Raw genomic sequence first — 19,479 nt, forward strand, 5'->3', positions numbered from 1 at the left:
CGCTTACCAGCGGGAAGGTAAACGGCGTTCTGTGTGCTGCGCTGGCTCGCCAGATGCAGCTTGTCACGCTGGCCACGTGACCCGGAAGTGTCTGCGGACAGCGCTATAGAGTGAGATGAGCGCACAACCCTAGAGTCTGTCAAGACTGGCCCGTACGGGCAGGGGTACCTTTACCTTTTTTAGGATATATGAGAACAGAACACATCTACTTAACCAAATACATTTTATTTACAGGAATTCAGAGTAATATAAAAGGAAAGGCTTTGATATTAAATCAAAAGAATAAAAGCTTATTCCTAGTTTGTGCTGTTTTCATTCTAGATCTTAACCGGAGGCACAGTGTATTACAACTTGCATGGTTACCATTTAAGATCTACATTTCCAAACTGCGTAGCCAGCTAAAGTAAGTTATGAGCAACACTGCAATCCTATACACCGTTAACCAGGAGCAAGTTGTACTGAAATTAATGGGAATTGGGCTGAGCTGTAAATTCCATTGGCTACAACTGAACTTAAGTTACTCATCATGACTAAGTAAAGTAAATCATGGAAACAAATAATGCTGCATTCAGTGGAGCTTGCTCTTTAGTGAGCGTGTTTAGGATTCCGGCTTTACTCATCATGACTAAATTTAGGTGGGGTGCAGCATAGGCCTAACACAACTTAACAGCATCCATTTCTGTCACAACTATGTGTGTGTGTGTGTTTGTTTGAATTAAACAAATGGGTTCTTCCCTATTTAGAGTATCTTCACGTATTCAAACCAAGGAAGCTTACAAAATATGCAAATAGGGTCTGATTCATGTTCAGAAATGGCTATAAAACTGCTTAAAATAATAATGTAAAGCAAGCTGCTGTTTTCTCTCTCTCCTGAGCCTTAAAATATTCTTACTGGTTATTGAACCAAGTAATTTCCATTTCCTTGAGTTTGCTTTTCACTGGGGTATGTTGTTCTGTTTTGACTAGCTATTTTGGGGGCTCTAAATGATGGCTTTCAGTTGGCAAACACACTTGTGGCTGGGCAAGTCCTTCGTTCCCGGTTTATACCCTGCCTCCATGTTTCCACTCAGCATTTCATGTTTCTGCTGCCTGATCATCACTTTAGCCAGTCTTTGTTGACAAATGCTGCAGCTGTCATGGGAATTCACAGTCACATCTGAGATGGCACATTTGTGTGTGTTGGGGCGGGGGGACTGAATAGGACCACCCAGCATCTACCCACAGTCGTGGCACAAATTCCAGTTTCTCAGAGTCTCCAACAGTCTTGCTCTTTTCCCCTGGTGGTGCAGAAGTCTAGAGCCAAATTCCTATTGCTTTGGCAGCGTGTATTTGCCCTTCCGATCCAAACTCTTCTTAAAGTGGATGGCGTACCAGAGGAACAAAGTTAAGCTCATCCCATACACCTAGGGTAGGTAAATAAATGAAAGACAATTAAAAACATTTTTGTTGTTTAAAAGAAATTAATTAATTATAATGGGTTCCGTCCAATAGTTACATTTGTCCAAGGACTTCCACTTGGGCAGTGGAACTTCCCCTCCCTCTCTTCTCTCTGTACGCAACCCAAACCTCTGGAGGTTTGGGGGGAAATTCAGGACAAATTTGGGGGTGGGGGTGCATGGAGGGAGGAGGAGAAGTAGTTCCCTTGCAGACGTTGAGGGGAACAACTTCACTAGACACCTCGTACATTGGTACCTCGGGTTACAGACACTTCAGGTTACAGACGCTTCAGGTTACAGACTCTGCTAACCCAGAATAATACCTCACGTTAAGAACTTTGCTTCAGTATGAGAACAGAAATCGCACGGCAGTGGTGTGGCGGCAGCGGGAGGCCCCGTTAGCTAAAGTGGTACCTCAGGTTAAGAACAGTTTCAGGTTAAGAACGGACCTCCGGAACGAATTAAGTTATTAACCCGAGGTACCACTGTATTTCTCTACTGCTTTTCTACAGGTTCAAAGCGATTTCTATCAAAGCAATAAAAATACAATGCAATACAATCAAATCTATAAATAATATGGAGCCACCATATAAGTCACCATATAACAGCCACCATGTAACAGTCAGAGTAACAAGATGGTCTTTAGTAAAAAGGTGTACAAGGAAGAAAAAACCCTTTAGAAAAGTCAGCTGAGAGGTAGTTTCCTTCATTTCTTCCAGGGAGTGGTTCCACAGTTTCAGAGTAATCATCAAAGCAGCTTTTGTTGTTGTTCAAATTTACTGCCAACTTGGCACAGACAATAGCAGCTGCTTGCTACAACTCAACTGGCAAGTGAACTTGCATGGGAAGACTCAGTCCTTATGAGCACAGAAACTCTGATCCTTGGGGTTGAAACCACATCCTCCTGGCAAAAACCAGTCACCTGCGAATCAATGCCACTCACTAGAAATCTGTTTCTGAGAGAGGAAAGGAGGGAAACAGAGGGAGAGATGTATGCCCCTTTGGTGGGAGAGGATAGAGGGCTTTACATTCTTAAATTATTACAGGATGGTGTCAGCTAGCATGGCCAGTTGTGCACTGCCAAATTAGAGAAAACACCTACGGATGCTGATAAGTGCCCTCTGCCTTGGAGCTCTTTGCTCTCCTACTTTCAAGGCTTGCTGGGTTCTGGGAGGAGCAGTCAGGAATTCTTTCTAAAGACATTGTGTCCGTCAGCTGTTGCCCCCACTGGTGCTTCCTCCTCCTCCTCTCCCATTACAGTGGTACCTCAGGTTAAGTACTTAATTCGTTCTGGAGGTCTGTTCCTAACCTGAAACTGTTCTTAACCTGAAGCACCACTTTAGCTAATGGGGCCTCCCGCTGCCGCCGCGCCGCCGGAGCACGATTTCTGTTCTCATCCTGAAGCAAAGTTCTTAACCCGAGGTACTATTTCTGGGTTAGCGGAGTCTGTAACCTGAAGCATATGTAACCCGAGGTACCACTGTATTTCCCATCTTTCCCCCTCATCTTCCTCTGAGCTGTTACCTCCCTCAAACCCCTGTTGTAAATCTAAACTGTCTTCCTCTTCTCTGTAAGGGTCTGGCTGGGGAGGCAGTCTCCACCATCCCTCCTCTGCCCAGTCCCTGACAGGGGCAGAGCTGAACTGCAGCAACAGCCTCCTGGCAGGGCTGTCACTGCCACTTACCAGGAGGGTAGAGATTCTGGCAAGGACGGAGATGCATGGGCACACCAGCAGGAGCACTGGACTGGATACACCAGTGTGTGCCCACACAGCACCCACCTTGCTCCTCCCCCTCCAGGTAGACACTCCTCCCAGGAAATAGTGCCCATAAAGCATGAAAACACTGTCCATAATGAAATCTAAACACAGATAGCTTATTTCCAGTGAAGCAACTGGAAGGTTTATACTAAGGGTTAGGTTCCCACCCAATAACTAAGCTCTTTTGGTCCCTGTGACTTATTAGAAAAGGGTTGTTGTTTTTAGCGAGGCAGAATGCTGCCACTTCTGCAGAATTGTGCTGCCATCCATAAAGCTAGATTTGCACTTCTGCTTCTGTTGATTAAGGGGAAAAACAGGAGGATACCAGAGAACACAAATATTTACCATGAAGAAAATTGTAATGGTCATCAGCACAGAGACAAAAGTCATGTGTTTTTTCAGGAAGTTTTGGATCTCTTCTAGGCAATCCTGAAATATGAGAGAAAATAGCTTAGAGGACAAGATAATAAATGAAGGCTGTACTCCTATGCACACTTACTTGGGAGTAAGCGCCATTGAAATACAGTGGGATTTACTTCTGAATAAAAATTCAGAGAGGATCAGGTTCTCTGTTTCCCTCCCCAACTCCTCACAGATTTGGAGGAAGCATGCCACCAAACAGAAGCTGCTTGAGACCAACAGTGGGATAAGGACTTCATGTCTTGCTTGTGGTCTTCCCAGAGGCATTGTCTTGGCAACTAACTTGGAAGTTAGGCTGCTGAACTAGATGGACTGTTTGGTCTGTTCAGATGGAGAGTGGTATCATCCAGCAGGGCTCTGACATTCTCACAAAATTAGTGCTCTGCCTTCCAATAATTCCTCTCAAAATACTCATACCAGCCAGTGTGGTTTCATGGTTAGATTGGAATCTGGGAAGCCAGGGCTCCAAGTTTCTACTCAGCTATGAAGCTCCTTGACTGACTTTGGTCCAGTTGCTGACCCTCAGCCTGCCTTACCTCACAGGGTTGTTGTGAGGATAAAATGTGAAGGAGGAGAGCCATATACAGCATGTTTTGTTCCCTGGAGCAAAGGTGTGATATAAATGTAGATGCAGTAGCAGTAGCAGCAGCAGCAGCAGCAGCTGTTGTTGTTATTATTAAGTGTTTCATAGAACTGAAAGTGTCCTGAACTATCATCTTGCTTAACTTCTAGCCCAGATGATGTCAGGAAACATCTTGGTGCCAGAGTGACAAGGCCAGTTTTGCTAATACCCCAGCTGGGTGAGAATTGCTTCGTAAGAACCTGAACTGACTGTACTGCAGAGCTTCCCAGCCTCACATATAATTTACCTTTTCTGTTCCCACAGCTTCTGATTGGCACATCTCTTTTTCAATCCTGCTTGCTTCTCCAAAGGGTGGCTTTTTCCCACAACAGAGAAACTGAAAGAAAGGGGAAAACACCACTCGTATTATTGCTTTTCATTTCCAAACAAAACCCTTAAAGAAGAGTTTTGATTGTCGTCTGTTGGTTTGTTACTGGTAAACTGCAAAGGCTTTGCCTCCTCAGCCTTAAACCCTACATTATTATAACTGCAGTGGTTGATATAACAGCTGGCCATCAGACTGAGGATTAAAGATAGGGGGGAGTATCCGACTAACTTGTTCCATTGGTACAGCAGAACTCCCCTCCCCTCCCCTGCTTTTCTCCCTTAGCAAGCGCCACACCCATTCTTAATCTATGCCAGAGATTTAGTGGACCCACGGGGGTGGGGGGAGAGTAAGTTCTCTTGCACAAGTGAAATCTTTAAGTTGATGTAGGGACTTGGCTGTTTGCCACCCATGGTCTCCATTCATGATATTATGTGGTCAAATGCTTCTGCTTTGCTTCTCACTTGCATCTTTTATAAGTTTGATACTGCATTTCAAAAGTTGCCACTGGTTTCGTTCCCATTGACAAACCACTCAGTCCTTCACTCCTCACCAGCATTTTCCTTTATTTCTTGGCACGTCCTGCATTTTCCATGCAATACAACCAATGACACAATGGAACAAAAATACTGTGCATTTATTTAGAGGCATAGCTGCAAGCGGTGTGGGAATATGGGAGAGGGCCTGGTTCATATGATGCACAATTCAGCACTGTGCAAACAGATGAATCCTGATGCAGGTTCTGTGACGTTGCACCTGGCAAATACTTAAAGCATTTTGTGGAAGTATAAATCTTATGCAACAGGGTGGTGATGTTACTGGACTGCACAGCAATGTATGATGTAAGCCTCACAGAACCTCCTTGCCCCGCCACTTTGGGGCATAAATTAGGAAGTACAGGTACACCATGCATCCCTGGCTGGGTCGCATTGCGTATATCCATATTATACAAGTATGAATTTCAAAACAAATAAAGGCAAACATTCCCTTAGGGTCCAGCCATAAAGTGGTAGTTGATACATGATTTCCATAGAGGTCCCATCAAAACCTTCTAGGATAGTGAAAAGATGGTCATCTAGGTGGCTTTTATTATTGCCCCAGTCCAGGTTCCTCAGAAATGGTGCCCCTGTTTATACCTAATTTTCTGTACAAAAGATGACATGTCTGAGAATATCAACAATTTCCTTAAATCACCTAAGGTAATGTTTTATTAATCTGGCAGTGGTTTTGCGTTGAGGGCATGAAGGACCATCGTTTTAAAAACAGCTTGTTTCATCAGCTAGGCAGCTGCTAGGGTGCAGCCAGTTCAGGTTCCTCTGGGAATTTCAGAGGCACATCTTATGATATCATAGTACTGGCAGAGTGCTGAAATTCCCTCTTCTACAAGACTCCTATGGCTACCTGAACCTTGACTTCCATGGCATTTGGCCACAGCAAAAACTGTGGTGGTCAAAAACAAAACAAACGAAGAAAAACAGAAACATAAAGGCCTTGGCTAGGTGCCTGATGATACTCTCTTGGGCACAAAAACATGTTCTTTATAGTTTCTTTATAGCATAGCCATTGTGTCTGACTGATCAGTTTTGGCTCAGGAAGAAAGCAAAGCCTGACTTCTGCTGCCTTTCTTTTTTTTACAGAATAGGTCAGGGCTGCAGTCCTGTACACACACACCCCTGGGAGTTAGGCATGCACAAGGAAGAACAGTGCTTCCTTGACTCTTCCCTTCCCCAAGTCTTCACCCAATAATTGGTAGCAGAGACACAGAGTAGATTTGTAGACATTGTTGGGAACCCTGTCATTAGAAACACAAGATGTGGGTTTGAATTCTGTATGCTGGAAAACGTAAGGATAGTGTAGGAAAAAGAAAGGAGGAGTCCATATAGTAAAAGAGCACGTGTTGATTTTCCCCTATGGCTCCAATTAGATCTTTATCAAAAACAGCTCCCACAGTGCAAAGAATCTGGAATTTCCTTTAGTCAGCTATCTGGAGAGGAGAAGCATACCTCTCCGTCTCTCCCTCTCCAACAAACATTCCCTCAACGCTGCTTTCTCTCCTGCACTCATCCACAAAGCTGCTGTTTTTTTGATGTTCCTTGCTCCTTGCTCCAGGAACGGTGGGGCTTTCTGAGTTGCTCCCTGCTGCAAAGTTCCACCTGCTCATGGAATGCCCTTCTCTGCCTCTCTTCTCAGGGCAGTTTCATTGGTGCAGCATTGTCTCTTCCATGAGCAGCAGTATAAGGAAGAGTAGGAATTCAAGTGCTTGTAGCACCATACATTTATAGCACATCCCCATTACCCCTCACAGAGCTGCAGTTCCCAGCACTCTCAACCAACTACAGTTACCACATTCATATTTATTTATTCCTTCCTTCCTTCTTCTTCTTTGCATGGGGTGTTGGTGGTATGTGCTTTAAATGTGGCTGAGGGCCAAACGAGATGGGGGTAGTTTGGCATAAGATAGCTGGGTTTTCGTTTTCACCAATAGCTGGCATGGGATGGTGTGGAGGAAGCACAAAACTGGGACTGTGGCCTGGTGAGAGGTAGGCTTTAACCCTTTGGCTCCACCAATGGGAGATTTCCTCCCACTGTGAATATCAGCTGCAAGGGCTATGTATGTGATTCCGAACAGGACTACAGCTGGGCCAGAGAATTCAAGCCCTCCTTCTCCCCAAGCTACAATCCCAGTCCAGCATCTCCCTCCCATGCCGGCTATCTGTTAAATGAAAAACAGCTGTGCAAAACCAGTCAGTGGGATGAATGTCGCATCTAGTTTGGTCCTGAGCAGGCCCAAGTGAGGAGATTTTACTGTTTGAAGCAAAGAACAAGATGGCGTCCCTTCCGCTATTCCATATACAGAAGTCAACTGGATTGGCAGTTGAGTTTTGCTTCAACACTAGCAATAGGATACTATCTTCCACTGCGCCAGAGATGAACAGGCAAGCTTAGATGCTTACCACAATGGGGGAGGGTGTTTCCCCCTCATTGGTCTTGCCAACTGCTAATCCATTTCTCCAGGCAAGTCATTGGGAAGAACTAAATAGCCTGTGCTCCACTCAGGGGTGTAGTGTTGTTTGCAAAGGCCCGGAGTGGGGAGTCCATGTGCCCCCACCCCCCTGCAAGGACAGAGCATGCCACCCCAGCCCTCATCGCTGCCTGGTGGGGGCAGGGTGTGGAGGGTGAAGAACACCAGGTTCTAAATCCTAGAAACTGGTTTATGTGGAACGGCCCCTAGAGTATAGACCAAAATGTGAAAGATCACCGTTTTGTGGATGGTATGTAGCTCCTGTCTCCTGGTGTTGGAAGAGTTACTTCTCACATCTTCATACACGATGTCATACACATCCATCATGGCATCTTCAGCCTACAGGGAAGACATGCCCATAAGAAGAATTTCTATTTTTAAAAAATAAATATTTATTAGAAGTTTTCCATTTTCCAAAGCCAAAAAAAAAGACAAAAAGAAAAATTAAAAACATACAATTTGAAATCCTTATTTTCTATAACATCTTTCCCTGACTTCCCCACACCTCCCCTTCTTATATTCCCATTTAGATTGTAAATTCAACAAGTTCTTATCTCCAATTTTTTACCTTTTCACTATATCTATATTGATACAGAAAATACAATAGTTAACCTTTTCATGCTTGATTCATTTTTGAAAAACAAACCAATTTTACCTTATATACCTCAAAATTTATACCTCAGTATTCATTCTTAAATCCTTTTTTTCTAAAGTCGACCCAAATTCCTTTCCACGAATTCCCCACTTTTCATACTGATATCAAAACAAATTAAAGAAAAAGACAGATTATATTTATACACCCTTTGGATCCCCAAACCCCACCCCATCCCCTTTCCCGGTTTCAATCCCCAACAAATGTCCAACAGTCTTAGTCTGCTATCAGCCTGGAGATCTCACATCCGAGGCCCTTAATTGTCTCTCAGTTCCTCTCTGCCGGATTTTTTGATAGTCTTTAATATTAAACACCAGATCTCGGAGATGCTCTAATCCAATGAGGACAATGGTTCCTCCAGCCAGACAACCATACTTAAAAGTGGAGCCCAAATCTTGTTTCTTACTCCTTTCAAATCCAAATGTCTCCAAAGCTCCAACTTTCACCTTCATCAAATTTATAGTCCTTAAATCTTCAGATCTCCACATATAGAGATCTTTCCATTCTTCAGCCTCCAATTTGGACCAAGTTTCCATCATCCAATTCTTATTTTCCTTTGTAGTCATCATGTCAGGACTCTGGCTCTCCTTTGTCGTCTGCAACACCACATCTCCTCCTTTCCTTTCCTCAGAAGCAACATATGTCTCTTTCTCCACACTCTCAAAGTTCTCAACTTTCTCCTCTTGTCCAGCTGCATTAACTTCCTGGATCAAATCCTTATCAAATTCAATGCACTTGTTTACTGTTAAGTCCAGGGTTGCAACATTAATAGCCAAAACATCAATTTGGCCTTGTAACTTTCCCAAGAGAAAGAAAATTCTGTCTAGTTTAGCTTGAGTTTTCCCTCCTTCAGCCATTCTTGTAATGTCTCAAAGCCCCCTCTAGAGGGATTTTGGTTACTTAGTATTCCATCCAGTTCAAATCCAAAAATCAAGTTAGTTTGTATCGGTTCTTCCTTATTTTCAACAAGATGTAGCCAAATTGTAACAAATATATCCAGCAGAGACAGAAAACAAAGATCGCTTTTTCCGTCTTGACAGCTAGTTTGACAGCTGTCAAGCTCTTCAATATCTCTCCAACAGGCTTTCTCGCGGATCACTCCTGGGTCCGGGGGGGGGTGACACTTCAGCTCCAAAAATTAACTCTTATCCTCCAGTATAGATTACTTAAACTGCCGAATCGTGGAATTAATATCTTTTGCCCAACAAGAGGGGAAAATTCCTCTCGACCTTAGTTAGTTAGTCCTTGCTTTAGATTATTTATAAGACGGGGAGACTGACTTCCTGTTTACGCCTTCCCCGATCGTGCCTAATTCAACAAAAAAAATTCTTTTAAATGTCTAATTTCCGTATTACTCACGGGTTGCTGCTTTAGAGTCCAATTGTTCACAAGAAGTCAGAGCTCTCCGACCATGGCATGCAGCTTCACTCCGTAGGAGAAGCAGTCGACTCACAGCACCACACCACTCACCCCGTCACCCGTTCCGAAGCCTTTAAAAAGGCTCCTTCACGGGTCGGGGGGGTGCAAAAGGTGCCCACCGAGCCACCAGGTTCACAGACTTCCCCGCCTGTGATTTTTAAGGGTCCCTGCGTCGCCACAGCAGCAAGACCCGATCCTACGGAGCCGATTCCCTCCGGAGCTCAGAGGGAATCTGCCATTAGTCGAATCGCGCTAACCCGGAAGTCCCATAAGAAGAATTTCTACATGTCAGCCATCCTTTAAGGAACGATCTCATAAACAGATAGTTGTGCTGGGTTTGCTGTAATTGTTTCCGAGTGCAGAAAAAATGCACAATATAACACAGGGTACAGAATTCAGTTTCCGGAGAATCAGAGTTGTTTTTCCTTTGAAAAAAGTATACTTTCAAGTCCTTGTGGGCTATGAAAGAAATGTTTAGAAGTGTGTGGACAATACCAGCTAAAATCTCAGAAATCTGATGATGATGATGATAATAATAATAATAATAATAATAATAATAATAATAATAATAATAATAATTTATTTATACCCCGCCCATCTGGCTGGGTTTCCTCAGCCACTCTGGGCAGCTTCCAACAAAAGAGTAAAAATACATTTAAAACATCAGTCACTAAAAACTTCCCTAAACAGGGCTGCCTTCAGCCTGAGAGGTCATTGAATAAGGATTCAAGTTGCTGGGAGTGGGACTTTGCTGCTCATTGCCCAACGCCATGACTAGCAGTCCTGAGCACATTATGCAACCAAGTCAGAGAAAACTGTTCAATTATGCAAACTTGCTCAATTTTCAGAATAATAATAATGCATAATTCAGCTTTCTTTGGATAGTGTTTGGGTTAACCAGGTATAGAACTGCAATGCATTTAGTTCAAAGTGCAAGCAGCCCCGCTCTTGAAACTGGATGAAAACACTGCAATGAATATTTACAGATTTATTTATTTGTTTAAAATGTTTCACAGGCTAATGATACCACCCTGAGCAAATTTGCCAATGGTACACTGCTGATTTAGAATTCAGCGCATGAATGACAATCTACCAGTGCAAAACAAATATGCGCCCAAGTACATAAATTTACAAGATTGATTCAGAAATGAAAAGAGCAGGAATTAATTTGGCTTTGCTGCAACAGGGAAATCACAGGAACTTCCAAACATATTTCAGTAATGGTTAAAGCTTCGGTTATCACCTCAAACTCAGTGGGAAGCATAAATGGATTCTCACCATTATGCAGAACTGACATTGCTTGTTCTTCTGAAATTTAGAGTCTAAATGTCTCCAAGAAGTAAGCCAAGTGCCTGGAGATTACTGTTTGATTATGGGGATTATGCCTTTGCCAGAGAAGACACTTCCCATGTTCCTGTTTGCTAAGCCCATCTTCTGTATTGTCATGCCAAGTGGCAAAAATAAATTCACCACACATTCAACTAGATATAGTATTTAGGGGAGTGGTAATATTCTCACCAGGGACGCGGGTGGCACTGTGGGTTAAACCACAGAGCCTAGGGCTTGCTGATCAGAAGGTCGGCGGTTCAAATCCCCGTGACGGGGTGAGCTCCCATTGCCCGGTCCCTGCTCCTGCCAACCTAGCAGTTTGAAAGCACGTCAAAGTGCAAGTAGGTAAATAGGTACCGCTCCACTGGGAAGGTAAAAAGCGTTTCCGTGCGCGGCTCTGGTTTGCCAGAAGCGGCTTAGTCATGCTGGCCACATGACCCGGAAGCTGTACGCCGGCTCCCTTGGCCAATAAAGCGAGATGATCACCGCAACCCCAGAGTCAGCCACGAGTGGATCTAATGGTCAGGGGTCCCTTTACCTTTTTACCTAATATTTTCACCACTTGTTGGGATGTAATATACAACCAGGTCAATGATGGCCAATGATCCTCTGTTTTCACCCCCATTAAGTAGCGAATCAAACCTAAATGTTTTCAGAAGAATGTAAAGCACTGGAGTTTCTGGGAAATTTGAATCATTGTGTAGCAATCAGAGAAAGACAATTGATCTTGGCTTTATCAGGGAGTTGGGTGGGTTCCATTTCTTTTATTCCTTTACCCTTCCCTTTTCTTTCCTATTGATTTGTGCAGGCCTCAAGGCAAATTGTAGCTTTACAGAACAGAAAACTCAATAATGCAGGGACCAGAATTGAGGGAAGCAATCAGAGTGTTAGGTGAGACATCCACTGAAACCACATGAAAAGTTTCTCCTAATTTCAGCTGCTTTCTTACCTCAACCCCGACCCTGGATTTCTTATCCAGGCATTAAGGATCTCTGATTTAGAAAATCAGATTGAAAAAGCATACCACATATTTATTGCACTCCACAGATTCAACACATAGCATTATAAGATTAGACATGTACTAAAAATTCATTCTAGTATTAGTTTTCATGTGCCATGTTTAGGGATGGGCAAATGTGTAAATTTTTGTTTCTCTCAGTTTCTATTTTTTCCATTCATAAGTTCAGCTCTTCACATTTCCCCATCAGTTTGCATTTTAAAAAAGAAGTCTTTATGAACATTCACCAGCAATCTGGTGCAAATTCTTCCTCATATATCCATATGCCTATGCAATTCCGCCATCTTTTGCAAAGCAATTTCTCCAGACGTAGTGCATTTTGTATGTTCTTTTACACTTTACCTCAGTACATACCATGGCTTGAGAACTGCACTGCAAAATTCAGAGAAATGCGAATTTTGAAGCGTAGCTGTCTTTTGGTTCTCATATTCTCACAGAAAGTATGGCTTAAGCAAGTTCACCTTTAAATGTAAGGTGAACTTGAATTTATCCCCCATGCTTATTCACATTAAAGGGTTTCAAAATGAGCCAAAGGGGAATAAAAATAGGATGTGGGGAGCTGTTTTGTTGCCAGCCTGTCTTTTTGTAGAAATGGCTTCATAATGGCGATGGTGGAGTAAAGCAGAATTTCTCAGCATGTGTGTTGCTTCCCACAACTGCGTGGGCAAACAGCTGACAACTGCATTCCCACCGACTGATCTGTCGGTCCTGACATGTGGTGTACCTATAATCTTCCCAGGGCAAAACATGAGGTTATAGGCAATATAATCAGTAGCACAGCAGGCATTGCTAGAAACACAGGGAAATTAACCATGTGTTCATAAAAAGTCAGATGGATAATGAGGCAAAAAGTAAAAACCAGCTGCAATAAAAATGGCTGCCTCTAGAACTGTTCCTAGTACATGATCTAATGCTATGTCTCCAGATCAGTTGGGGCCTTGAGATAGGGAGTTGGGAGCGAACTCTTTGCACCTTCACTGATTCCTCACCCTAAATCTTCTGCCTAAAGCCACTGTTAGTTGTGAGATAGGAAAATGTGGAGGGTACAAAAATTATGCTCATGTATTTTACCCTTCACAGATAATAGCTGCTTCTCAGGGCATTCAGAGTTAAGAAAACAGTATGCGTTTGGGAGGGAGGTTCTCTCCCCTCTCCCTCAGCCATAATATTAACCAGATTTCCCCTCTCCTTCCATGACTGTTATCGAGGTTGCAGTGACGCGATGGAGACATATTCAGGATACACTAGTATAAACAGGTAGTTCCTCAGAAGCCTTTGGTGAAGGACTGTTGACAGCTTTCTAGAGGTTCATGTATATCCAGATGACCCCCAGCCACATGTTTATTGACATGCTCAAAGAATCCTAGAAAAGGTATATGAGCGAAGTAGGGCTTCTCTTTGAAGAAGCTGGTACTTCTCCAGCAACATTGATTCTTCTCCTGATACATGAGCAACTACTCATTAAAAACCATTCCACGAAACCAAAAACCAAATGAACCTAAAACAGATTATTATTTTACTCCACATTTAGTCATTTTCAGTTGTAGGGTAGCCAGTAAACTGAAGAGAGGGCCTACAATATCCCTGGCAGGAGCGAAACATCTCTCCCTCCGAAGGTAGACCACCCAAGGCACCTTGTTGCTCAATTTTGGTTCAATTATGAACCAAATATCTTGGGTGGTATTCAACTAAGTTTTACTCAAAGCAGACCCATCAAAACCAATGGGTCTAACCTAGCCATATTTATTACATTCAGTGAGTCATGGGGTTAGAGAGAGTTGAACACGACTAAGACAATTAAACAACAGCAAGGTTTTGTTGAATGGAGGATTGCAGAGTTGCTGATTTTTATTGCCTATTTTTATACACATTGTCTTGTTTTATGTTTTTAATATGTTTCTGCTTTTCAATTGATTTTGACTATTACCTTGAATATTTAATAGAATCGCAAGGAAAACAATAACAGCAGAAACTGTACTGCATGGAAATTCTGCTAAGACAAAACCGGGAGACATGTTGGAACAAGGGTTGTTTGCAGTGGCGTAGCGTGGGGGGTGCAGGGGGGGCCCGGCCGCACCGGGCGCAACATATGGGGGTTAGGGTTAGGGGGCGCAAATCCATGGGTTAGGGGGCGCAAATTACTTGCCTTGCCCCGGGTGCTGACAACCCACACTACGCCACTGGTTGTTTGGAATGCATTATGACTTCCATCTTGATTGGCCTGGCTACTTGGCGGGAAGCTCTCCAACAACAGTGCATCACATGTGAAGAGAGGCCCCAAAAGAGTCTGGTCCAGAGGCCATTACAATATGTGCAAGTAATACTCCTGGCTTGTTTGAACACAGAATTATTTTGTGTGTGGCACCACTCTCAGAAAAATTAAATAATGCATGTATTGCTACTGTTTGACTGTGGCGGCCAAGGGTAATAAACTAGGTGTGGAGAGCTCTTTTTCTGTCAAGAGTGCATTCACTCAGGGGTAAATGTTCAGGCCTGCATGAAGCCCAGAGCCAAAAGTGAGAGCAACCACTCCCATCTCCCTCTCTCTTTCTGCCATTCCCTTCTCCCTCTCCCTCCCCACTTGGTGGGCTGCTGGAGGAGGAACAGATCACTTTTGCCAAAGGTCTAAACTTATTGTTTGCTGAGTGTTTTCTCCTACTACTGCCTCCATCACTCCATAAGTTGCCTCTCTATTTTTTCACACCTTCCTTCTGTCCCTCTGAGGTCCCACACCTGCATGAGATTAGGCTGTGGGTCATATGCAGCCTCAGGTTCCTCCCTTCAAAATAAACCAAGAGTCCCTTTCATAGCATAGATTGAAGCACCCAGAATCTAGGAATGCAGCTTTCCTCCTTAAGGCAGGGATAGGGTGTATTTTACAGGGAGATCTTAAGGTCGCCATTTTGACAGGTGGCTACCACCCATCAACCTATCACCTGGCATCACCACAATATTTTCCTTTGCCTACTAAGCAGTTAGAAATCAAGCCAGTCAGAGAAAGTCACAGGGCTTTTAAAACACTGACAACCAGCTGATTGTTAGTGCCTGCAAATCATACTCTAGGCAGGGAGCAGCTTCTTTACCTGTCTGACACCTGACATGATACAATGTCAGGTGTAGGGAAGGTGCCTGTGGCTTGGGGGAAATGGCCTCATTAGGTTCATGGGCTGGAGATTGCCCGCCACTGCCTGGGGGTATCACTAATTTATCGATTCATAGCTCTTGTATTTCTTCCTTCCTCCAAAGCTGTGCATAGATCAGAGCTGTACATTTTCTGAGTTCCATGCAACTAGAGTGTTTTCTTTTGAAAGCGGCAGCATCTGAGGGCCACTTCAGATGTTATATGAAAGAGTCAAAGCCCTGATGCATTTTAATAGGCCCTGTTCATCACATTTTTATAAAAATGAGGAAGAAGGGGGAAGCCTATGCATTGCAGAAATCGCTGTATCACTCAAAAGCCTATGGATTCTCCTTGTGTTTCCTTAGGGATGTGCCATATTTTTCCTGCATCCTTTGAAGGGAATTTTCAGGCTGGAAAACGCACAATAAGCAGACATCCAGGAATTGTGACTGGTTGGGGATTGTACGCTTGCACTAGCGCCTGTTTTTGATTGATAATGTAAATGTCCCTCAAAAGTTACAGAAGAAAAAGGTTGACTTGTCTTTAGCAGGAATGTTTAATGTGGCCCTGAAATCAAGAAGAGAAATTACCTTGAAGTAAATGTATGTTTGAGTTGAAGGGGAAGCTACGGTACTTGATAAACAATTCTCTGCTCCTGCTTTGCCAATGGAACCTGCTGTTCTATACCACAAGTGATTAATATCTAAGCTAACCAAATGAGCTGAGTATAAATTAAAGCAAACACTGGCTAGAACTATATGGGGGGAATGGAAAAAACCTCCCTTCACCTCAGTTGCTTTCAACTACATGTGGTTTGTTCATCCATGCATTCATCATTACATTTATATCCCATCTTTCCTCCATGGAGCACAAAGTGGCTGGGGAAGCCCAGCCAGATGGGCAGGGTATAAATAATAAATAATAATAATTACTACATGGTTCTCTCCCTTCTCATTTGATCAGAGGTGCCGTTTGGCCACACTGGGTGCTGGAACCACAGGGGGCGCTGCAACAAGGATGCAGAATGGAGTGTGATAGGTGTGGCGGGCACTGAATTTTAGCATCACACAGAGTGCTACGGAAGTTTGAGATTCCAAAGTCCACCACTGATTGGATCCTCAGAACCCCGTGAGGGAGGTTAGGCAGAGAGCGACTGGCCCAAGGTCCCCCAGTGAGCTTCATGGCTGAGTGGGGATTCGAATCATGTTCTCCCAAGTCCTAGTCTGACATGCCAACCACTACACCACACCATGTGGGCTATGTCATTTATTATTAAATGTGCACTACTCACCTTTCTCCTTCTTTTAAAACAATTCCTAAAGCAGAAAGTTCAGCTTCCTGCTTGTGGAGGATTTTTCTTAGTGCACTGGACCACTGCTTTCCCACTTCTTGGATATGATTTAAGTATTTTAAACATAACATAAATTACGTGAAAATTGTGACGGCATTGTAATAAATTGCCAACTTTCTATTCTAAGTCCTAATAAAATAATCTGTTGTGCAAGGACATTCATGTTATAGTTTACGTGTGACTGTTCCCTTTCCCCTCTTGTTTTTATTTTCAAAAGGGACAGTGTATGGGTTCATGACATATTACAGACCATATGATATATGTGCGCGCACTAATTCCCTTGTCTACAGAGCTCACAATCTAATTAGGCTGCTGGGAGGATATACAGAAGAGAAGCCATGGAAGGAAGGCCAAGAGAGAAAAAATAAAAGTGTTCAGTGGAAGTGCACTGAACTCATCCTCTTTTACCCTGTTAAACCCCAATTGTTAAATAAGGTCACCACCGACTATTGTCATATGTGACAGACCATAATGAGAATTGGAATAATGAATCGTATTCACCAGAGCTATAGCGATGTGGTGTTGCTTGGTTTGTGGTCTGTCTTGTATTTTTGTATTGATTTATATGGTTATTTCTACATTGATAGCTGGTCTAATTCAATGAAGAAAAATCAGTGTATTTTTTATATATATATAAATATAGGACTAAAACCAATTTTGTCCTCTGTACGCTTCTCCACATATTTATTAAATATAACGTTCAGCCAAGCCAAAGCTGGTATTACCAGCTGATTGCTTTATAAAGGTTCAACTGTCGTAAAAAATTGCCTGTTTATAAATTGCATATAGTGGACAAAATGTTGTTTATGACATCTGGCTTTAGGAGAAGGCAAACCATTAAAAAAAAAGACACAAGGTTTTCTTAATCACCAATAAGCGATTGTTGGGAAAGGCATAAAGAGAGGCAGCAGAAGCGTTTTGCTGCTCCATGGTAATAATATCATAACAAAAGCCATTGTATTGACCTTATTCAGAGGAAAAGACCCAGACTGAGTGGATCCTCTGACCACAACATCGTTCTTAATATAAGAGGATGATATTTAACATTACTATGAGAGGTGATGCAGATAAAATGTGCATCACAAATTAAGAAAGGTATAAACTAGTCTAATGAAGAAAATTGCTGGGACATAACTTTCCCAAGATACCTATAGAAACAACAGGAAATGGCATATTGGGGGGTTGAATAGCTCTGTATGTAAAAAAAAAAGTCCAATCGAATAGAGACCTATCAAATAGAAATCCTGAGAGGAGTAAACTCCTCTGCAAAACCTTTTGTGTGGAATAACCAGAGCTAAAAACTAATTTAGTACTTTAGACATATTACTCACCTGGCCAAAATGGCAAGGGTGATCTTGAAACAGAAATAGAGGTTAGGGGGGCAGACAATGGAGAAAGTGTTACAATAATAGGCAACCAACTACCCACACATTAACTGAGTTCATGCATGCTTGGCTTATTACAAAGAGACAGTGGAGGATGGTCTATTAAAGCTGCCTCATCAAACTTGGTCTGAAATCAATCAGCGTGCATGTGCGCACCCCCCCCCCCCACTGCCAGCTTCCTCCTGACTTAGTTTCATTGCCACCATTAGTAGGGAGAAGGATGGAGATAAAATCAGAATTAGTTGGCTGTGCCTTGTCATTGGCTCTGGCTCCACCAACTATTGGCCTCTCTGCCTTCCTCTCCACCAGTCCCAATGGGCACCAGCCACCACTGCAGAGAGACAACATTTCTAGATAATGAACCATCTAGGAAGGATGCAGACCTGGACAATCCTAAGTGTTGTCTGGAAGAATCAGAATGGCTTCTGCAAAGTCCTGCTTACTAAGTTTTGAGTTCTTTGATAAGCATGCTGATGAGGTGATTCTATGGATAGTGTATACTTGGAGATCTTTGAGTTCCCTAAAATGAGGTGAAGGATTAGGCTGTGCAAAAAAGCTTTAACCTTGTCCAAATTCTTTTGAATTTAAGAGAGATATGATGTGGTAGTTTATGCTTCTCCTGGAAAAAAGGCTCTGTGCTCCTCTTAAAAGAGCTGCCTTTCTTTTTCCACAGTAACAGGCTGGCCCTATTGCTTTCTTTAAAATTTATGAAAGCCTTGGTAGAGTTTTATTCTCCATTAATAGGCAGTCAATTCCACCTACCCTTTTAGTTCTCTTCAATACTGGCTTGAGATATTTGGCTATCATTTCAAACCAAAATGGGTCTTTCTGATCCCATGGGGGTAAAGGCTGTAAAAGCTAGCAAGATGTTCCCAGTTCAGGCTGCTCAGCAGTTATCAGAGTGGAACGTCAGGAAGAGAAAGGGATCTATTGTCTTCCCTCTCAGGAATGTGTCTGAAAAGCATTAAATAATCTTAAGAGACACATTCAGGGATACCTCCTTTCTAATGCAACTGTAAAGAGTTAGGAGGATGCTTTCCAATGCCATTTGAAGCAGTTTGGATTGGAAGGCACAATAAATGAAGTGCCAAACATATTTGAAAGGCAGAAAGAATTTAGGGGGGGAAACAGGGAATGTGGTAAAACTTAGTGGTTAGTCATTCTTTGAAATCTGTACTTCCCTGAATTTGCAATGCAGCTCTTCGGACAAATGAAGTGCACAAAATTGCATATACTAGGGTAAAGTGTACATTAAAAATGTGCAATAAAATGCATATATTAGTGGAAATAACATTAAAAAATGCATTATATTGGGGAATTAAGGGAAATTCACATTAAAATGCTAGTGAATTTTCACGAGTTTTTATTATTATTATTTTCAAAATGCAAATGGATGTGGAAATGCGAAGAACTAAATTTAAGACTGGAAGAATGAGAGACTGAAACCAAAATAGATCTATTTGCCCATGCCAACCTGCAGCATGTGGGAAGCTGTGGTGTGTCTTCTGCATGTCCTCTGCATCCCCTTGGCCTAATTTAATGCATCCCTAATTTCAAGCAGTCTACAGAGATGGAGTGCCAGAGTGTCAGATAGACAGACAGAAAGACAGAGAGGAGAGA

General features: G+C 42.8%; 1 protein-coding gene across 2 annotated transcripts in view; it reads right to left on the minus strand.

The window, feature by feature from the left end:
• Positions 1-209: 209 nt before the first annotated feature.
• TSPAN32 (tetraspanin 32) overlaps positions 210-19,479 on the minus strand; it is a gene marked incomplete at its 3' end in the record, with an annotated part of 37,967 nt that continues 18,697 nt past the window's right edge. The window contains exons 5-8 of one of the 2 annotated variants that reach the window (XM_082195215.1): positions 7,822-7,923; positions 4,485-4,574; positions 3,541-3,624; positions 210-1,403 (exon numbers count right to left, since the gene is read on the minus strand). In XM_082195215.1, the coding sequence (XP_082051341.1) occupies positions 1,308-1,403; positions 3,541-3,624; positions 4,485-4,574; positions 7,822-7,923 (372 nt within the window). Of the gene's footprint in view, positions 1,404-3,396; positions 3,625-4,484; positions 4,575-7,821; positions 7,924-19,479 lie in introns of those variants that run through there. The other variant, XM_082195214.1, reaches the window with a different exon arrangement.

Source organism: Podarcis vaucheri, assembly GCF_965113315.1.
Source record: "Podarcis vaucheri genome assembly, chromosome: 1".
In the NCBI taxonomy this organism is placed as follows: Eukaryota; Metazoa; Chordata; class Lepidosauria; order Squamata; family Lacertidae; genus Podarcis; species Podarcis vaucheri.